Genomic DNA, 22,216 nt, shown 5'->3' with positions numbered 1-22,216 from the left:
TGGGCAGGCGTCCCGCGGATACCCTTTGGTTCGCCTTAGGGAGAAGTGGGGGCGTCACAATTGGTATCAGAGCTTAGGCTTCAGATTTTGTAGTGTATCCTAGGCTTAAATGTTTAGGATGCCGGACTGTGGGACTATTCTGAAAGTTAAATGATTGCTTGTAGCGATGAAATTTAGAGCCACTTCACGTGGTCTCTACAAAGGAGCAAGATAGGGCCAAGTGGTGTTTGGTCCTTACTATGTGATTAAGTAAAGACTTAAGTGCCCTTCTAGAAATGTAAGTTGTGAATCATGAATGTTATAGGTTGTAAAACCTTTATCTTGATAATTGGGGGGAATTTGATATGTATGTTGGGTAGGAATCTCGAATGTGGTGATTTACTCTTGGGACCGGCCGGCTCGAGATGTGAATTATCCTATTTTGGATTCTTGAACCTGAGTACTTGGGAGTGGAAAGCAACCATAGGGGCTTTATATCTCCATTTGTGGGGAATAAGAATGAATCGATATTTCATGTGAATGGTTACAGGAAACCAATAATTGTTTGGTTAAGATGGTACAATAATTAAGAGTGGAAGATGGAAAATATCGTAACCCAAAAGATCCTTGTGTTGGGATTGAAATCGAGCATGTTAGGGAACGAGAATCGTCTAGTTCCAATTAATCTAGTGAATCTCTACTGGTGATCTTTCATAGTGAGACGATGGGAGTAGAACTTAAGAGTTTGCGCCTTGGAGATGAATGTACTTGTGATAATCACTTGTTTATTTTTGTTATTGACTTTGACTTGGCATGAACTTTACTTGGCCATAATTTGTGTTATGATTTAATGAACTCTAGTTTGTGTTTACTTGCATAGTGATAATGTTATTTATGAAAGTGTCTTCATCCTCTTTAAATGTTGCTACTGGTATATGAGTGTAGTTCAATTTTAACTAAGTGTGAGGGTTATGCATGTGCATATAGATTAGTTGTGGACATGGAAACTAGAGGACAACGAAAGGGACGTCAACCTAGACAACCCCGAAATGAAAGAGTAGCTAATGGGTCCGATATCGATCAAAACGTTGAGCTAAGTGCTGGGAGAGGAAATGACCAGATAGGACAAGTTTTAACTCGCATGACGGATATCCTAGAGCTCTTGGTAGCTCAACAAGGTCAAGGTGTTGGACAAGGAAACCAACGTGGAAACCAAGAGATAGGGGAGGATCGAACTTTAGAGCGGTTTCAGAAATTCTCTCCGCCCAAGTTTGTTGGAGGGCCTGATCCAGAGGTGGCTGAGAATTGGTTAGAAAATATAAGAAATATATTCGATGCCTTGGATTACACAGAGGAGAGACAAGTCACATTTGCTGTATTTCAACTTGAAGGAGCAGCCCGAGCATGGTGGAATGTTATAAGAAACAAGTGGGAAAGAGATCAAACTCCGAGAATTTGGATAAACTTCGTGCGTGAATTTAATGAGAAATTTCTTCCTCCACTTGTCCAAGAAAAGAGAGAAGATGATTTTATAAAGCTTCGTCAAGGAACTTTAAGCGTAGCTGAGTATGAAACACGCTTTACGAAGTTATCTACATATGCCCCAGAATTGGTGGCTACTGAACGGAAGAGAATAAGACGGTTTATCCAAGGATTAGATTTGGAAATCCAAGATGCCCTTGCCGCAGCACAGGTTGAAACATTTAGTGACGCTCTTGAAAAAGCGCAAAGGGTAGAAAGCACAAAATCTCAACTGAGAGCTTTTCAAAAAAGGAAAAGAGATACATCTGACAGTACACTAGGAAAAAATGGACCACCACCCAAAGTTAGAAAAGAAGTGGATGAAGTAGGACTGTTACTTCCTGCACCACTCATGATAAAGGAACCAAAAGGAACTATGTCACGAGGGACTTCAGTAGGACAAACACGATCAAAGAAAACCTCGCAAGCAAGTCAGGTCACAACACCTCGTCCGACTTGTGGATATTGTGGAAGGACGAATCACACTGAAGAAAACTGTTGGCTAAAGGGACGAAAGTGTATGGGATGTGGGAGTACCAATCATAAAGTTCATGACTGTCCAAGGAGGTATCCACGAGAAACTACTGCTCAACAAGGAAATGGAACTGTTCCTCGACAAGTCAATGGAAGGAGAAACCGACCAATGGCATCTGAAAGAACGCATGACATGAACACACCGCACGGTTCAGAGTTGTCTGAGATTACAGAAGGTATGAATTTCGAGGACGAAATTCTTTTAAGGAGGGGAGGTTGTGAGGACTCGCAAAATTTACTTATTTAATCTCCTATTTCTAGCTTATTTAATTATTTATTTGATCTTTTACTCCGAATATTATTTTCTAAGCTCTTGAGACCTAATTACATGGAAATATAGTTTCATTATATTTTTAAAATGACTTGTTTCAAAAATTAATTTTCGAAAGCTCGTTTTGTAAAAATAGTGAACACGTCATTGGAAATCTTGATCGATTGAGAGTACAATAGGTTTGAAATATTGGAGACATGTACAATGGACCTAAATTAGGCATTTTAATGTTTAAATACTCAAGTGATAGTTATTAGTACTATCGTTATAAGAATTTCTCGGAAGTTTCGCGTTATTGCGCTTAAATTGGAGATACGCGTTTTCACACGCGCAATTTAAATTGAGGAACTTTAGACCCTTATTTTGGGACAATTAAGAGTGAATAATATTTATATGAATATAAATGCATTAGAAGTTTAGTACACTAGTGAAACAAACGCGAGAGGAATCGAGCACAAAACGCGCGCGTGTGCGCACTTTTTGCGGTTGACTTTTGTGCACCCAATCCTTAGTCATTAAGCTTCCTTTGGAAGCCTCATTTCAGACCACAATTTCTCTCTCTTGCTCCCTCATCTGGCCGAACAACAAAGCAAGAAAAACAGCTCAAGAGTTCTTCCAATTCCTCCATCAAATCTTCACCAAACCTCTTCCAATTCACTCCAAATTCGAACTACACTTAGCTTAACACTTGAGGAGTATTTTGAGCTGCAAAAGGGAGCTGAAAAGCCACGGTTTTCTGGAGCAAAGAGTGACCAAAATTTCTGATCTAATCATCCAAGAAGGTAGCAAATCATCCAACCCATAGATCTTAGTTTTTGTAAGATTTATTGCACATATAAGGTTATATAATCATGTGGGTAGTCTTGTTTATGGTATAAAATGTGAAAGTGGGCTCTATGAACTCCCACTCTTGGGTTGTTGCTGATTTGATGTTGGATGATGAAATTAATGGTGGTTTAGTGCTTATATTAGTAGATTAATGTTGTATTGTTGGTAGAAAATCAAAGGAGGTGCTTGGAGCAAAAGTGACCGTTTTACCCCTGCCTTGTCCGACCGTTTTCGTGCCAGATTTTGAGATTCTAATGAATTGATTATGTTGTTTATCTATTATTGTAAGTGTGTACAAAATTTCATTGAAAAATAACATGATTTGGTTGGTCAAATGAGTTGATTTCCAAAGTTAGCAAAACTGGAAAATGAATCCCGTATTGCCCAGGCAGTCATTTTGTAACGGCCATAACTCTTTGTTCCGATGTCGAAATCAAGTGCCGTTTGCGGCATTGGAAACTAGACATTCCTAGCTTTCCATCGGTACCAATTTCACATTCTGGTTCCACTTGAGTGAGCCACACCATTCGATTGAATATCACTGTCCTGTTTCGTTGCTCTCCAGGAGACAGGACAGAAATTGCTTCTTGATGCTCAAAAACGAGCTATTTGTGAATGGAATTTGAAATGGTTTCTTCTGAGAAAATTCAGCTTTAGAAGAGAGCTTTCCAACGCCATCAACCACGCCCAATTCCAAGTTGAATGGAGTGAGTTGTGGCCAAAGTTTGAAACTGCTACAGTGATAGAATTTTCCACTTGGACAGATTTGTAACTAACAATGATTTGGGACTTGTTGTTTTGGAAACTTTGATGTCCGACATCTACCAAACTTTAGATTAGATGTTCCTTGGACTTTGTTTCACAAATAAACCAGATTTGGGTTGGTTGCTTTGGACAAAATGTTTAAAAAGGAAAGAAGAGCTAGAAGACAGTTTTACCTTGGGAAATTTCCTGAACTTTGATGGTTTAGTTAACTACCTTCCCGTGTGAATTTTCAAATGAAATTTGATAGAAGAGTAATCCTCATATGGAGGTTTAATTGTACAAAATTTGGTAATATTCTAAAACCATTTTGATATGCAAATGATGTCACAAAATTCGCTCATCGAATCTGGAAAACTTTTCGTTTTCTCTTAGCCAAATGGTCAAATCTGATTTGGAGAGTTTTATTTCTAGAATTTGGATGTCAATGGTCTTTAAATTGCTCAGTGGATGTTTATGAACTCTTGGTTTCAATAATGGAGAGATTTGGAACTGATTTCATGGTACAAAAAGTTTGTAAACGAAAGAAAAGTGAGAAGGTAGTTTAGCCTTGAAACTCTTCATAAACTTTGGTTGTTTTAATGACTACCTTACCGTGAGAGTTTTTGTACGAAACTTAGTAGAAATGTTGTTCACACATGGAAGATTTAGTGTACCAAGTTTGATGTATTTCCAATGCTAACTCGATGACCAAATGATACTTCGAATCTAGTCTTCAAACCTGGAAAATAGCCCATCAGTCTTGACTTTTTCAGCAACTTGGAGCTACTATATCTTGGTGCTCGAAACTCCGTTTCTCGTTCCGCTTCTTTTGTTATACTCTTGGATTGCAACACTAATTGATTCCCAAATTTCAAAGGTTAGTTCAAAACAAGTGAATTTTTCCGAATTTCTAAAGTTGACCAAAAATCAATTTAAATCTGTCTTGGTAATTCAAGTTACCAACTTTGAGCCAAAATTTGAGTGCCTTTCACTTACATTCGTGGAAAAGTGTCTTCTAAGAACTTTTAGTACTTTGAAAGAGGTTTCCAACAGTACCAAGTTTTCCAATTTTGGACTTGTGGAGAGTGAAATATGATTTTTCAAATATTGCTTGTTAAATCTGGAATTTTCTAACTTAAAGGAAACTAAGGGTTTCAAACCCTCCATTTTCCTTCAATATCATTTGATCGTTTTACATTTGATTTCAAAGATGGAAATCAGATTTGTCTTGTATTTTAAAACCCACTTTTGAACCTCGAGTTACACGAACTCTTAGACTCGTCTCTGCGTTAATTTCTTAGATTGTACTAGTGTACAATTTTCCTCGATAATTAGAATGATTTTGAGTGGTAGTTGATTATTGTTTGCTCAGGCACTCGAGGGAATCTCCCAGAGGAACTCGGAGCGGACACCTAAGACGCTTGTTTAAGAACTACTCGCTTGTTTTGACCTACTCGCTTGTTTTGACTAGGTGAGTGTTCCATATAGGAATACGTAATTGGAATAAGTCTATGACATGCTTAACCCATGGTCATTAAGTATTTACCACACTCATGCACATTTGAATAATGTATACTTGAATTACTCGACATGAAACACCTGAAGTAGGTATATTTGAACTATTCGATATGAAATGCTTAAAGAGCATACTTATGTGATTACTTGAAACACTAGATATGAAATGTTTGGAGAGCATATTTACATGATGTGTTTAAATGATTAATTATGCTATGGAAGCATAAGTCGGTTGGAGTAAATCTCCTCGACTCTTACGTGGTGAAAGTGAAAAACGGCCAATGGCGGCCTATTGAAATGACATATGTCTACCAATTAACCGTAATTACTACCGTTTACCGTTTACCGTTAACCGTGTTTACTTACCGTTTTCTAATCTATTTGGTTACTTGCTTACTTGGTTATCTGCTTACGTGATCACCAACTTACTTGGTTACTTGACCACCTGATTACTTGATTATCATGAATCACATGTTATATGAAGCTGTCCATCATTATTAGGCGAGTGTGTACTTTACCTCACTCGACCTACTCAAATGATGAATTTTACCTTTTTTCGAATTACTTGGTTACCTGTGCATGTTGTAAGCTCTAAGCTGAACTTGGGCCCTGCCCTTGGTTACTGACCTACTCGAGCCAGGACTGGGCTCGGTCGGGTAGGTTGGAACCCTGGGCCACCGTTTCGGTATACTCGAGTATTACCACTGGAGGGATAAGGCGATGGCCAGACCGTACCGTGGGGATCAGAAGTCATAAGGTGCAGATGACCGACAGAGTTCCACTGGAACACCGTATCCTACCGTATATGTTTACCTTGTATCATGATAATTGTTTCATGCTAAAATGTCAACATGAAATCCTGAACTATGCCTGTGATATGCTCCATACCTGTTACCTGACCAATGTACTTATATCATGATACCTGTCTCATGATAAATGTCTCATACCATGATAAGTGTCTCAAATTACTCGTACAATGATTGTCACCTCATGATAACACGCCATTGTGTAATATTGAACCATGCATATGATATGCCCAACTTACTTGATTTATTTGAACGGTTAGAGTGTATTGGAACCTCACTGGGCTGTGTAGCTCATCCCACGTTATGGTTTTCTTTTACAGGGTTCGAGACCAAGGGTGCTCGTGAGTAGTACTAGATTGTTTTCTTTTGAAAACTTTAAGTTATATTATAACGGATGGCTATTGTACCCTTTTCCGTTGGGTTGTACTTAAGCTTGGAAGCTGCATAATTGTAAGTGTGAGATATTTGGAGTACTTTAATTATGTATTGAAGTTACTTAAAGTATTTCGAGCTTTTGAATGATGGATTATAGTGAGTCCTGGCGAGAGCTGGGCAGGCGTCCCGCGGATACCCTTTGGTTCGCCTTAGGGAGAAGTGGGGGCGTCACAGAATTAGATTTTGGCCAAAACATGAAAGTTATAGCCAATGGTATAAAATAGTAGCCTACAAAATTTCAGCTTGATCCGACCACTGTAGCATGTGAAATGACCGAAATACCCTTGACTGTCCATGAAACCTGTTTCGCGCCTAGAATTCTGTTTTTGTGTAGTTTTCCATTTTTGATCATGAAAATGCATGATTTGGCCATGGAGGTCTTCATAAGAAATGTAGGGTTGTGTTTTAGCTTCGAAACACCATAAGATACACTTCAATCGGACTTCGGTAGCCTGAATTATTGCTGTTTAACAATTGTGCGGTTAGCCAACCTGTTTGTGAGTTTCTGGTTTCATATATGTCAATTTTAACCTAGTTTCACTACAAACTGGACTGAGTGACCTTCTTCAACATTGTATCCCTATCTGTTAGCTTCGAAACGGTGTGTCTTGCACCTTCATCCGATAATCGTAGCGCCAATGGTGCCAAAACCACAAAATGGTGTCAAAAATTGTTTTTATCCGGAAATGTTTCTAGCTTGATTTTTGTATTTATATGACTTTAAGCCTAGTGAATGGCTTTTGGACATGAGATTATTCTATATAGATGTTGGGACTGTTTTGAGAAAAATAATGAAGCCATTAATGGCTGGAAAATAGGTAAACACAAAGGACATGCCGTCCGTTTATCTTCTTGTAATGTGAGCAAGTTAAAGTAATTTTGCGAATGTATTTTGTGATGAATTGGACGTATTTACTGAAAATGTTACCGGCTCTTTCAAAAGGTGGCCGATGGCTAAATTTCTATTTGAACCTGTATATTTCCGCTTGGCAAATAAAATGATCATTTTACCATTCTAAAACCTAATACCTCTTTGGGTTGAAATTCCAAACGTTTACTTACTGTTTACCAAAATATAGAGGTTGACCTAGGGTTCTCTGGGCCACAAGTGAATAACTTTTAAGTGAAGTTTTAAGAGTGAAAGTGAGATAGTTTTGCCACCTTTTCATGATTTTCATCAAGGCATATAGTCTATTGATTTTGAGCTACATAAACGATTCTGGAATTAATACTTCTTAGCTTACCTTATTGGTTTTCGATTTGTCGTTGGTTAAAGTGTTTTCTGCCGGAAATTTCATAACCTTTTGAGTTTGGTTTCATGGTTGGTTTATAAACCCTAGTAATTTCCGTCCACGGATCCATATGCTCTATTGACACTTTAAAAGTCATTTTATACGTTTACTCGCGGGTAGTCGGGTAATCCTTGTTTTCATCCAAATCATGCTAGATGGATTGTAATGTGTTCTTTGTTTACTTTTAGGTTTCATTGGTGATTGAGAAGTGGACGTTATTTTGCGTGTATAGGTGAGTGTTCCTTGTTTGTTATGTTTCATGATTATATGGCTTGTATGAGTGATTGATAACATGTTAAATGTTTTCAATGATTGCCAAAACGAGTTTTCGAGGCAAGTGTGTACTTTATCGCACTTAGCCTAAATGATTGTGAAATTTTCAATGATTGAATGATTGAAATGTTAATTGCGCATGAATGTAAGCCTTTTGGCTGAACTGGCCACTGCCCCTTGTTACCGGTCGTCTCGAGCCAAAAGCGAACTCGGTCGGGCGATTAGGGACCTGGGTGAATGTTTTGGTATACTCGAGTATTACCTTGTAGGTTGGTGGAGGTTGGTGGAGCCTGGTGAATGAATGAATGAATGAATGAACGAATGAATGAATGAGGGTTTTACTTATATACAAATGCATTTTCAAATGATTGAAGGTATGAGGGAACGAAGGGAGAATGAATGAACGAATGGCTCCTTGTGAGCGCGTATCCTTTTAATGGTGTTTATCGCTTTCTTTTGTATTTGAATTATTGGTAACATGTAATGAATGCATTGAACTTCTTGTTGCCTATGTGTTCGGAACCTCACTGAGCTTATAACTCACCCCTTTAGTTTGTTTTCCTTAACAGGGGAAGGCGAGCAAGGACGAGAGCCGGTATAGACTAGCTGGGTCTAGCTCTTGGTTTTCTTTTCTAATGGTTCTCGCTCTAGTGCTTAGCACGGGCTGGTTGTATGGTGAATTGAGAACCTCTGTTTATTGACGGTTGTACTTCCTTCTGAGATATCTATGTATATAAGTTTTGTTTTAAATTTTGGATCCTCGTTTTGTTTTTTTTTTCCTTGTGGTTCTATTTATGTTTTGTGTGAGTGAACGACTAAGTCCCGGCGAGAGCTGGGCAGGCGGTCCACCGAACCCTTTGGTTCGCCTCAGGGGAAGGTGGGGCTGTCACACTATAGAACTTTCCTCCAACTCTCAAGTGACTTTCTCTTACTCATAGTACTACAACAAGCTTACCTAGAGAGAAAATCTTACCACGTAAAGGCTACACTAATATGCTAGGGAAGTTTAACAAGAAATAAACACTTATCAAATCCTCACAGTCGTAGAAGGAAACAGATCTTTCGAGCAAATTTATCAGCGTACTCTATCACCTGGACACCTTCTATATAAACCCTAGTTAGACGATTGCTAGATTCGTCCATGATAACACTCTGAGATCCAATCCCCTTGATCAGTCCAATGACTAGGTCAAATGTTAGAATCGTCCACGACTTAACCTTTGCCATCAAAACTCACCTCAAGTGCAATCAAAATACAGACCCTTATTCTAGCGCTCTCTACTATTTGGTACCCAAGTACAAGAATCCACAATAAGACAATTCACAACTCGAGCCGGCCGGTCCCAAGAGTAAATCACCCATATTAGAGATTCCTATCTGACATACCTAACTATTGTCCCCAAAGTACCATGATAAAGGTTTAAACCTAGAACATTTCATGATTCGTAACTTATGTTCAAAAGAGTACTTAATCCTTTATACCCATTCACGAAATTAGGATCATAACACCACTTAGCCCAAGCTCACTCCGCGCAGAGACCACGCGAAATGGCTCTGATACCTTCTGTGACGGCCCCACCTCCCCCTAGGGTGTATCGCAGGGTTCGGTGGGTCACCTGCCTAGCTTTCGCTAGGACTCACTCACTCACTTCAGATATAACAGATTATAACCTCAAGGGGAAAAGAAATACCAGTTTCCAAACTTGAAACATACATGTTCATTCATTTCTGTTTCAAACATTCGTACAATCCCACATATATCAAAAGATGTGAGTTTCAGATACATTCAGTCCTAATCGAGCACTAGTGCGAGTACAATCATAAAATTCAAAAACTACTAGACTACGCTAGCCTGTACTAGTCTCACGCCTCGCTCGTACCCCCTGTAAGGAAAACAAATGGTGTGGAATGAGTTAAAAGTCCATTGAGGTTCCAAATAGCAAGTTGACCATTATTGAAAAGTACAAATATCACGTAGCAAAATAGCGAGCATAACAAGTTCATGAAAGTGAACAATAACACTTCAAATGGCAAATGTCAAGATGAGCGAGTTAAAACTCTTTTTGTTTTCCAAAAGAACAATAACATTTCTAATAACAATCAATGTATAAGGATACAGATGGCTCTCAGGAGCCAAATTCCTATTTCTTCACCAGAGCTTGATCAAGTATTAGTTGACTCTCCGTCAACTTTTAAGTAAAGTAACTAGTCCAGTAATGCACCACTTAACTCCAATCTCCGTCCACCAACCAAACCCCTTACCGGGCCCGAACTCCACAATAAACACTGGTGGTAATACTTGAGTATACCGATTAGTCGACGAGAGAACACTCTACTCGACAACACTAGATACCCATGGTTCGTTATCTAATTGACCAAGATCGACTCGATTAACTAGCCAGTGGGGTTTGGGTCCCCAAGAAATCGATGAGATATCATCTCCAATCGACTGAATAAAAATAAAAGTACGGAGATGGGAATGAGAGGCACCTCCTACTCATATTGAGTGTGGTACATGCTGCCGTTCAGCACTTACAAATCAAGTACAAGTATATCAAGTCAATTATAATAACTTGTTAGAGCTGTTAATCGAACCGGGCAGCTCGCGAGCCGAGCTCGACCCGGCTCGATAAGAGCTCGGCTCGGCTCGTTAACAGAGAGAAACGAGCTGAGCTTGAGCTCTAATAGGTACTCGTTTAATATACGAGCCGAGTAGGGCTCGGCTCGTTTAAGCCCGGTAGGCTCGAAAAATAAGGGCATTTTCGTCATTTCCACGTGTATGTGGTAAATGGTAATCTAGTCAAAGACTCAAAGGCATCTCCCATCCGTCTGTCTGTAGCCCTAATTCATTCTTTCCTCTTTTGGTCTTTCGTTTTCTCCTCCTACAGCCGTCACCCGACTCACCCCGCAGCCTCCATTCTCACACCACCGCACGCCGCATCCCTCAACCTCCATTCTCACGCCGCATCCCTCAGCCTCCATTCTCACCACCAGGCGCCATCCCTAATTTTTTGATTTCCCCTTTCTGTCAACTATTTTCCCATTCCACAGCCACAGCCGCCATTCTCACACCGCCGCACCCCGTAGCCTCCATTCTCACGCCGTATCCCGCAGACTTCATTCTCACCGCCAGGCGCCATCCCTAATTTTTTATTTTCCCTTTCTATCATCTCTTTCCCGTTCCACAGCCGTAGCCACCATACGGAGCAGCGCCATACGGAGCCATCTCGGTAGAGCCAGCCGCCAAGGCCCTCTACCATACCCCGATTCACTGCATTCTGGTAAGTAGCCTTGATGGTTTTTTATCGTAGCCTTGATGTTTTGATAATTATTTGCCGTGGTTAAAATTAGTGACATCTTGATACTTTAAAGTACTCTTCGTGCAAAAGTTTTAGTGAATTGCAGGTACTAAGTGACTTTGTTGTGTATCAGCAAACCTTTTTATGTTATATTATGAGAGACATACTGCTTAGGCTTCTCTGGTGTTATGCTAATATACAGATGCAGCTTAACAGTGCATGAGTAATTGCAAGAGAGTCTGAAATTCTTTGAATTGGGGGAGTAACTTTGGATAGGGTCTCTGAAAATACAAAAATGCTAACCCCTAACATGAGTAGGATAATTACATTTTATGCTTGTGATTGTTTTCTGCCCAACCAATTAAGACCATGTTAGTTATAGATTAAGATACTCTGGTGTTTTGAGGAGGATCCCAAGCTTTAAAATGTTTAGAGTGAAATTGACATAAATCACAGAGGCATACATATAGTATTTACATGGCTACCTAAAATTGAAACACATTTAGAAGAAACATTAATCTTTTGAGAAAACCTTTAGCTAAGGGCACTTTGAGTGGAGTCAGGTATGAGTCTCAGAGACAAATGTGGGTTGAAGGCCGTACTGTATATGTATGTGTAAACATATATAGTTCTATTCGTAGTATAGTAAAAGTTATTAAAATCAAAGAGTCTAGTTAGCATCATAAACTGATTTTTTTCATTCTATTTTGAAGCTTTGGTTCTCTGCATTTTTAAGAATCAACTTCTTTGTCCTAGAATATGGCATCTTATGCACTTCATCAAGAGAGATTCTAAGTATAAGGTGAATTCTTTTCCTTAATATTCTGTAATTATAAGGTGGATTTTTATGCAGCAAATTGACTATTAAAAGCCCTTTTATTATGATTAATTATGGCCTTAGCATGTGAATAAATGTCTACCATCCATCTTGGATAGTTGAACAGATAGGTTCTTTCAACATTTGATTGGCGCCTCGCACCTAGATTATTCTCTGCCCTTTTCAGTTTTACTCCTTAAAAAAGGAAGATTCATTTGTCATTTGTCAATTCAGAATCTAAGGAATAATTCGATTAGCAAATATTTTTTAATCATTGACCCTAATATTATTATATCTTTATCACTTTCTTGTGGGTTATTTATACATTTATCACTTTCTTGTGGGTTCCAATTCAAGATCGCTTACTTGACCCTTTAACTTACTAGCTATCAACTCCACAGGTCAGAAAGAAAGAGACAACCTTCAACCTGGGAACTTCACACATATTACCTTTCTTGAGCTGATTGGAATTGACATTTCTTAGATGGATATATCATTTCTTTCCTTGTTTAATATAAATGTCTACTAGAAATGCCACTATACTGTCCCCATGCACAAACTAATTGGAACTATGGATTCAGTATTTCCCTGGAATTCATCACTGTCCCTTGTTTGGATTGCCATTTTAAGAGTTTTTAATTGCTTTTCTCTGTTATTTCATTAATCTGAATGTAAGCTTGAGAATTGAGATAGGAACAAGTTAAAGAAATGTTAAAATTAGCTTGAAGTGGGCATTATTTTTTGAAATCTGTTTTATTACTTTTGTACCTTATTTCTTAGAAATGTTATTCTAAATTTCTGTTTTAACTAATCAGAATCTGTATTGGTTATTAAATGTTTTTGATTAAGGAATGTACAGCTCTCCATTCAACTCATTTCAAGGCTCATCATCAAGTCCTACGATGGAGCAAAATAATGAAGACGTGGAATAATTGAATTACAACGAAGAAAGAGCTGATGAGATGAGTGAAGAAGAAATAGAAATAATAGAAGATGATGGCAATGAAGGAGGACAGCAAGTAGATGGAGATGGAGGAGCTGGTCCTTTTGAGAAAAAGCAAAGGAAGAAAAAATCCAGCATATGGGATGAAATGACTGAAGTAGTGCTAGATAATGGGACGGTCAAAGTGAAGTGCAACCATTGCAAGGAGCTTTTCACCAAGAGTACAACCGGAGCCACATCTCAGCACAAGAGACACCTGACTTCTTGCCTCCAAAGAAAGATGGCCATTAGGGAGCAAAGCAAACAAAAGCAACAAGTGCTTTCATTCACCGAAGGTGGAAGTGATGGTATCACTTCCATCACAAATTCTCGTATGATCATGCCAAGGTAAGAGAGCTTGCATCACACATGATTCTTGCACATGAGTACCCCTTTTCTATGATGGAGCATGTAGTTTTCAACAAATTCATGAAAGCAGTTTCTCCATTTTATAAAAAGATTAATCGGCAGACTGTTAAGGAAGATTGTATGAGTACTTATACAATTGAAAAAAGGAAGCTGAAATCATTGTTGAAAGGTGCTGGTAGGATTAGTATTACAACTGATTTGTGGAAATCTGGTCAAAAAATTCAATATATGGTTGTGACTGGTCATTTTATTGATTCTGATTGGGTGCTTCAAAAACGTGTATTGAATTTTTGCAATGTTCCTCCTCCTCATACTAGAGTTATTATAGCTGATGCTCTAAGTAAGTGCTTCATTGATTGGGGGATTGAGAATAAGGTTTCTAGCATAACTGTTGATAATGCTTCATACAATGATGTGTGCATTAGGAGACTTAGAGAGGATTTTTCTCTAAGAAAGAGATTAAGTATTGGAGGAAAAAATTTTTCATGTTAGATGTTGTGCACATATACTTAATCTCTTAGTGCAAGATGGTCTTGGTCAACTTGGTGGTGTGATTGATGTTGTTAGAGAAGGGATAAAATACTTGAACAATTCAGAATCTAGGCTTCTTGAATTTGCCAAAATTAAAAAACAGTTTCAGTTGCCCTCTAGAAAACTAATTTTGGACTGTCCAACAAGGTGGTATAGCACTTATTTGATGTTAGCTTCAGGTTTAGACTTCAAGGATGTCTTTCCAAGATATGCAGACATAGACCCTGGATTTCACTATGTTCCTACTGATTTTGAGTGGATGAAAGTGGAAGAAGTGTGCAAATTTCTAGGAATATTTCATGAAATCACTGATATGATTTCCGGGTCTGAGTATCCAACAGGTAACATTTTTCTTGTGGAGCTCTATAGGATTAAAGAGCTTTTAAATGAAAAAGCTCTTGATCCTTTTGAGCATATTCGGGCAATGGCTGGAAGTATGTCTGCTAAATTTGATAAGTATTGGGGGGAAAGTAATGTGCTGCTATCTTTGGGTGCAATTTTGGATCCGAGATACAAAATGTTCCTTATTAATCAGCTTTTTCGGTGATTTATGGTGAGGATGTAGCTCCTAAATTCATGGCTGAGATTAGAGACATTCTTTATGAGCTTTACAATGCATATGTTGATTGTCATGTTGTTTCCCATTCTGAACAACAAAGGCAGGTTATAAAAAGGAGACAAAATGAAGGTTCTACTTCTTCTAGTAAGAAATAGAAAATGACTGCACCCACCGTTTTAACTGAAAAAGAAAAGTTTCACATGCATGTGAGTGAAATTGATAGGGCTCCACCAGAAAAATCAGATTTAGATGTTTATTTAGAGGAAAGTAGGTATGCTTGTGATGCAAGGGCAAATCTGGATGTTTTAGGTTGGTGGAAAGGAGAAAGATTGAGATTTCCCATCTTGTCGAGGATGGCTGCCGATATACTCTCCGTTCCTGTTACCACTGTGGCTTCAGAATCTACCTTCAGCGCTGGAGGGAGAGTAATTGATGATCGACGAGCTTCTATGTCGGTTGAGATGGTGCAAATGTTGCTTTGCGGCAATGATTGGATCCGCAGTCTTCATGGCCTAAAGAATAAGTCTCGTGTAAGTAATTGATTGGATGTTTTTGTTGTTGTTACAGTGGCCTTATTTCTGATTTTGATGAATTTTTTAACTTTCATACTTTTATTCTGTAGGAATTGTCGCGCCCCATTTTTTGATAAATAAATAAATGGTTTAAAAAATGTATTTTTTGATTCAATTTGTGATTGAAAAATGAATTGTGATTTAAAAAAAAAAGTGGGTCTAAATGGGGATTTGAGAATGCGACGATTTGACCCAAAATTATAGTTTAAAAAGGGTTTTTTGAAATAAAAAATTGGAGTCGCCACTTGGTAATGAGTTAAGGTGTACCAAGTCACCTAAAAATGAATTTTTAAAGAAAAAATAGGAAAAAGTAGTAAGAAACCCCTTTTAAACGACTCCTAGTCCACGTAAACCAAAGAAAAAAGGTTCGGGAGTCACATTTGACAAAGGGGAAGGCAAGGATAAAATCCAAGGCACCCCTTTGACCTAGCCAAGGCTAGTTGCATGATTTAATCAAAGATTTTCTTGTTTTAACCAAAAAATTTATTACATTTGGATGCACTACATGAATGCAAACCCTAGACCTAGGGGTATTGGGGGAAATTTCTCTTCAAAAGTTGAGTAGTGCCAATCACATTAATTGTGAAGCCCAATAACGATCCTTTGAAGAAGTCACGAATAATGAGAGTGGGATGCAAATGAATGGAATGCATGTATGCAATGTGAGAACATGAGTTTGAAAAAGTAATAAAAAAATAATAAATATGTAAATGAAAATGTGCACGTGAGCGGGCAAGGTATGGTATGTGAAATGATAATATAAAGTGCATGTGTGCAAGTGATGATAAAAGTGTTCGTGTGTAAGTGAAGAAACATAAAGGTGCACGTGTGCAAAATGGGAGGAAAAATGAAAGTGTGATGAGGGTATAAAATGGTAGAGTGGAAAAAATGCATGAGCCTAGGGAATTCATGCATATTGGGTACGGGGAGACCTAAATCGTGACTCAATTTGCCCTTTTATAGAGGGAATACAAGCGTGCTAAGGCTTAGAAAAAGCCACACTCGTCTATATCCCATATTTAAGGGGACTCTCAAGCAAATGAACCCTATAACTAACATGGAATGCAAAAATCCTAAAATGGAGGGAAAAGGGGTTCAAGGGGCATGCAAAATGATAAAACTAAAAAGAATGCATGACATGTAATGAACATGCAAACATGTACTAACGAGGGGAAATCCCTAAGGGTCTAGCGTTGGACTAGCCCATTCTATGAATTCCGACTAGCGTTGGACTAGCGGAAACGTACATTCATCCATCACATTCATTCATGGCTATGGAAAGCGAGTAGACATGCCAAACACTCATAAACACATAGCACATAACATTTAGCATGCTCGACTAGATGCAAGGCCCTAACAAAGCAAATTAACACGTAGCAACTAAGCATGCAAGACACATAAGACAATTAAAGCCCTAACTATTACATTTGCTAGCTAGGCACATGACTTCGATAGGTCTTCGTTGAATGCTCCTCAAAGCCCTATCTATTACATCAGGGAGACCCTACTACAATCTAAAAGGGGGAAAAGGAATAAAATAACTAAATCCCTTACTATTACAAGCCAAGAGGTGTACACATACCCCATAAAGAATAACTTAAGTAAAAAAGCAAAAGTAAATGACATAAATGAAAGGAATTAAAGAAAGGCTAGAAAAGCAAAGTAGACATGTATTTCTCACGTAGCACGTTGGTTCACATAGGAGAGACACAAAAAGGGATAAAAGAAATTATACCGCCCCTTTTGAATGATGTCTAAATGAAAGAAAAATGGCTTCAAAACAATAAAAATGTCACGGTACCTCAAATAGTAAAGTATAACAAAGTCACCAAATCTCTCCTAATTGCAATTTAAATGAAATCAAACAATACATAGTTTCCAATAAAGGGATCCACCAAGGACTCAAATGCAAGCATTAATCAACCATTCAAAACCAATTGAAACATTTTAGAAACTTTGAAAGTCCAAGAGCAAGAAAAAGGCCAAAGCCAATTTATTTCAGAAAATTCAAGAAGATAGGCGAACACAAGCTCATTTGGACACAAAGTTCTTAAACTCTTGCATTAAGTACCACCTAAACAAATGAAAGCAAACAAACAATCGAGTGGAAAAATTGAGGTTGCCAAGGAACAAATTGCGAACATTAACCAAGCATTCAAGCCTAATTAAACATTTTTAGGAACTTCAAGGGTCTAAGAGCAAAGAAAAAGGCAAGTAATGGCTCAAATGCAAATACTTTAGGACTCAATTGCAAGAGATTGGAATGTAGTTGGGCCATAATGCAACAAAGGAAGACTTGGGGGGCCAAAGGGCAAATTTTCTGAAAATTATTCATGCAATTGCATGCAACGAAGGCTGAAGCAGCCTTCTTTACTTCTGCAATTTTTCTGCTGCAGCTTCATGAGCTCACAGCGCAACTTTCCCAGCCCAAACATCAAGAATCCAAGCAACGAAATGCACCATTTTAACATCTAAACAAGTAGCAAAATGCAGTCACAGAAACACAATCCTCTTAACAAAACAATTCTTAGAAGTCTTTCATGCAAGCTAATTGTGAAAACAAGCTTCCGCCACTGCCAGAAACTTTTCTTTTCATCCGCAACCATTCTCAAGCAATTTCCCTATGCACTTAGACACATTCATGCAAGCAAACCAAGAAAAGATACGATTGAATCTTCATCTAAACCAAAATACCAGAGCTTGGAACCAAAAAGCAAGAAAACAAAAGGACAAGGCCGTGAGTTTCTGGTTCAGCAAGTTGAAATGCATTTCCAGCAAGTACTTGGTTATAGTTCAAGTGTTTAAGATTTTCAAACATATAAACTTAACACCCAACCTTCCATTTCCTCCCCCAACACAAGATAAAACATGAAACTGAAGTGCGAAACTCAACTAGTAATTAAGGGAAAGGAAACATGGCAGGAAAAAAAAAAAATGCAGCAGCTTCCTTGCTGCGTTTTTTCCTTTTTGAAGTGCACAACTCCTAGATATTTGGCAATTTCAGCAATATCATACCATGAGTTTTCGGACTCAAAGTACATAAAAAATGCTCTACATTCATGCTAATTTCTGACCCAAACAAACCAGAAACAAATCACAACCATCACAAACATTTCTGCATTTTCTAATTGTAACATTGCCGCAACTTCATCATTCAGCTAGATATCTGTACGAAGCGAATCAAACAAGCCCTACTGACATTTCTAACCAAACCCAGATGCTATGATCCTCATACCAGCCCACTAGGAAACAGAACATGAACAACAATACTTTCTCTCACAAAAAATTCTGATGCAAATCACGTAAAGCTGGAAACTTTCTTTGTTTTCTCACTCATGTCAAGCATGTTTATGCGAAATCAGCCCCACGGAACCCCCCATTTACTATCCCAAATCCTCTAATATTATAACTTCCTAACATTTGTAAGATAAGGCCCGACAAATCATCATCCAACTATTATCAACAACTGCCAGGTGCGGCAGAAAAGAAAATGCAGCAAAAGCATAAAACTTGCAACAAATTTATACCCTATCATACGCACCTAGCCACCATCCCAAAACCTCCATCTAAGCACAGATTTTGGGGAAAGAAAACAACATGAAATGGAACTTTGAGGGAGTGAGTAAAGTTTCGTATACTTGGTCAGCAAAAGAAGCAGCTTTGAAGGTCGGTGGAAGTAACTTCCTGCGAGTGAAGGCGCTGCAGTTCCTGAGTCTCTTCCTTCTGGATCTTTCTCTTCCAGATTTCTCTCACAGCCAAACCTTTTTCCCTTTCCAGCCGTCAATCTCACCCCCTCTCTCTATTCCACTCACGGTTCTCTTTTCCTTAGTCACTCTTTCCGGCTCTCTACTTCCAAAGACCCTGGCTTTTTCTTCCAGTTTTTATCTCCTCAAACCCATCAAACCCCAGCTCTCTCTCTCGGTTGTTCCTACTTTCTTTTTGTTTTGCAGATTTGTGGCCGTCACTCTTTTTTAATTTTCCAGCCGTCAGTCGATGCTTTCTTTCCTCAACACCCCCCAAACTTCCTCTGCTCTCTCCCTTCTCAGATTGCATCCTTACCTTAGCTCTCTATTCGTCCCACTCTCTCCCCAACTCCCTTGCGGCTGCTGCTTTCTTTTTCCTTTTATATCATCTCCCCAACCTCCTAAACCCTCACCTCAACGATGAGGATGAGGGGCTTGTTACTCCTGTAAAATCTAGCCCTCCGATGGTCTTCTGTGAATGTCCTTTGCACGCTGCAAAAAATTGCAGCGTGCATGCCGCGACATTTTTTTTTTAAAACTAATTAATATAGATAACTAATTACCTAATAATAAATAATAAAAAATAAAAATAAATGCAGAAATGCTAACAAAATGCTAATTTTCTTTCTTTTTTCCTTCTTTTCCCTTTTTTTCTTTTTGAAGTAATTTAACAAAATGGTAATAAAATTAAATGAAAACCAACAATCTAATTAACATCGGATAAAAATGAATAATAAACAGCAAAAATGGCAATTTTTCATTTTTCTTTTCATTTTTCATTATTTTTCATTATTTTTCATTTTTCATCATTTTTCTCTTTTTTTTTTTGAAATTAGTAGATAAAATAAAAGCTTGTAAACTAATTAAAATAAAATAAGAGCCACAAAACAGGAATCAACCAAAATAAACCTAAAATTGAAACACATAAATCTAAAAATTAAACTAAATAAATAAAATTCAAAACCAAAATTTTGGTGTCTACAGTTTGCCCCTCTTTGTCTGAGTTTTGAAAAAACTTAAGACAAAGAAGTAGACACCAAATATTTACCAGTGTTATTCGGTTGCAAAAATGATCCGAACGGACAAGAATTCTAAAACGGGACTGACCCGAACATGAATGTAAAACGGGACTGACCCGAGCAGAAATTTAAAACCGGACTGGCCCGAACAGGAATTTAAAACGGGACTGACCCGAACAGGAATTTAAAACGGGATTGACCTGAACAGGAATTTAAAACGGGACTGACCCGAACAGAATTTAAACGGGACTGACCCGAACAGAATTTAAAACGGGACTGACCCGAACAGGAATTTAAAACGGGACTGACCCTAAGGGACTGACCCGAACAGGAATTTAAAACGGGACTGACCCGAACAGAATTTAAACGGGACTTCACTGGGGAAGTTTAAACAATGAATTGAGTTTTTTACCTGAGAATAGTTCAACTTTTGTACCAAGAGAGAAATTTGGATCTTTGTGATTGAAGCGAGAGCTGATGTTGTTTCTTATGATTGAGTTTTGCAAATAACATCGATCCTTTGCTTACTGGGGAGGCTTTGTCTGTCATTGATTTATGCGCCAAAAAGAGAGTGGCTGTTTTTGTTTGTAAATGCAACATTCCTGCAAGAAAAGAAGAAATAATGGACTTGCCACCATTGTTTGATCCGGTTTGCCTTGAGAACCGTGTAAACATGAGTCTTGTGATGCTTTTACTTCGGTTCGGCGGCGTCTGCCTTAGTCGAACTTGAAACCTTTCAATTTCTGAGACTGATAAAATACGGATTTACCACGTCACCCAATCCAGGTGGTAGCTTTGTTGTATGTTACTCCCTGTAACTGATGATTGAATCCCCTATCTTTGCACAAACCTTAGGGTTTATCATTCATTTGAATTCAATGGTGAAAGAATGATGCATGAAAATTGGTCATATAAAAATCAATGTATATGCAAGATGATTTCCTATGTCAGGCAAAGATGAGCAGGCAAAAGAATGTAGACAACCACAAGCAGTCGAACGCAGATAATTTGGAAAAAACAAAGAGGTTTATAAAGATACATTTTGCAAAAGAAAATTTGTAAAGGAAAAATACAAGTTTAGCCAATGAATATCATATTCAAGACTTTGGATATATCCGCTTCGGAATTCGATACTGGCAGAAGTATCACAAACATGAGGAAAAGTCTAAATGAACCAGGTCACCAGCTGTTCCTTCTCGAGTTCGTCTTGCTGAGAAAACTTACCTTGGCGCCCTTTCGGGTTTTCACCAAGGTTGCCCCTACCCCTTTTGTTGCTTCTTTTTTTTTTTTTTTTTTTTTAACGAGGCGCCCTTTCGGGTTTTCACCAAAAGAATCAATGAAATATCTCAACCATGATCGACTCAGAAATATGAGTTAAAGATTTCTGGCATCAGTAAAATGCACTTCCCTTGTGAAATTAGGCGAAGACATTACAGACATCACCTGCCCGTTTATTAACAAATTTTCTAATAGAAATGCAGTAAGTGACGAAAGCCAGGACTTTGGGCTTTTGTAATGAGGTCCGGTGGGGTGTTTTTCAAGAAAGGTTAAGGCTTGAAAGCAGATTTGATACAAGGGGTGAAATAACTTGAGATTGCACTCTTTTAAAACAATTCCGAAACTGAGGAAAATTTGCCCCAGTTTGATCAGATTTTCTCTCTTTGCATTTTTTCATTGCATTTTCTCACTTTTGCATTTTTCTTTGAGAAACTAATTTTGCCCCAGTGTAGGGTTTTTCTCTTCTTATCTCTTTTTTTTTAAACTAAATTTGCCCCAGTGTGGGGTTTGCAATTCCCAAGGGTTATCAAACGAAATTTGTCAATTCTGATGGCTCAAAGGGGACAAGTAGAGATAAAATGTTTTTAGTGTAAAAGAAGATGGCCTGACTTGCATTTCGCCATTTGCATGAGTTTTTTAAAGAAAATTTGCATTATCAAATGAAGAACCTTTTGCACATATCTGAGTTGATGGGTTGAGGGAATGTCCGTCCATCCATTTCTGCCAAGATAAGAGCTCCGCCAGGTAATACCTTTTGGACGATGAACGGCCCTTGCCAATTTGGAGCAAATTTGCCTTTAGCTTTATCTTGCATTGGCAAAATCCGCTTCAGTACTTTGTCACCTTCTT

General features: G+C 38.3%; 2 protein-coding genes across 2 annotated transcripts; both read left to right on the top strand.

Annotated features, from left to right (window-relative positions):
* Window positions 1-13,276: 13,276 nt before the first annotated feature.
* On the top strand, window positions 13,277-14,910 carry LOC113715918 (zinc finger BED domain-containing protein RICESLEEPER 2-like). The gene is made up of 4 exons (XM_027240222.2): window positions 13,277-13,628; window positions 13,712-14,128; window positions 14,187-14,630; window positions 14,732-14,910. The coding sequence occupies exons 1-4, from the start codon at window positions 13,277-13,279 to the stop codon at window positions 14,908-14,910; spliced, it is 1,392 nt and encodes a 463-aa protein (XP_027096023.2).
* Window positions 14,911-14,913: 3 nt separating this feature from the next.
* On the top strand, window positions 14,914-15,401 carry LOC113715917 (zinc finger BED domain-containing protein RICESLEEPER 2-like). Its single transcript, XM_072070004.1, has 2 exons — window positions 14,914-15,285; window positions 15,378-15,401. Exons 1-2 carry the CDS (start codon window positions 14,914-14,916, stop codon window positions 15,399-15,401), a joined length of 396 nt encoding a protein of 131 aa, XP_071926105.1.
* Window positions 15,402-22,216: the final 6,815 nt, after the last annotated feature.

Source organism: Coffea arabica, chromosome 11c (assembly GCF_036785885.1).
Source record: "Coffea arabica cultivar ET-39 chromosome 11c, Coffea Arabica ET-39 HiFi, whole genome shotgun sequence".
Classification (NCBI taxonomy): Eukaryota; Viridiplantae; Streptophyta; class Magnoliopsida; order Gentianales; family Rubiaceae; genus Coffea; species Coffea arabica.
Note: the sequence above shows the minus strand (reverse complement) of the source record. Positions and strands in the feature narration are given on the sequence as shown.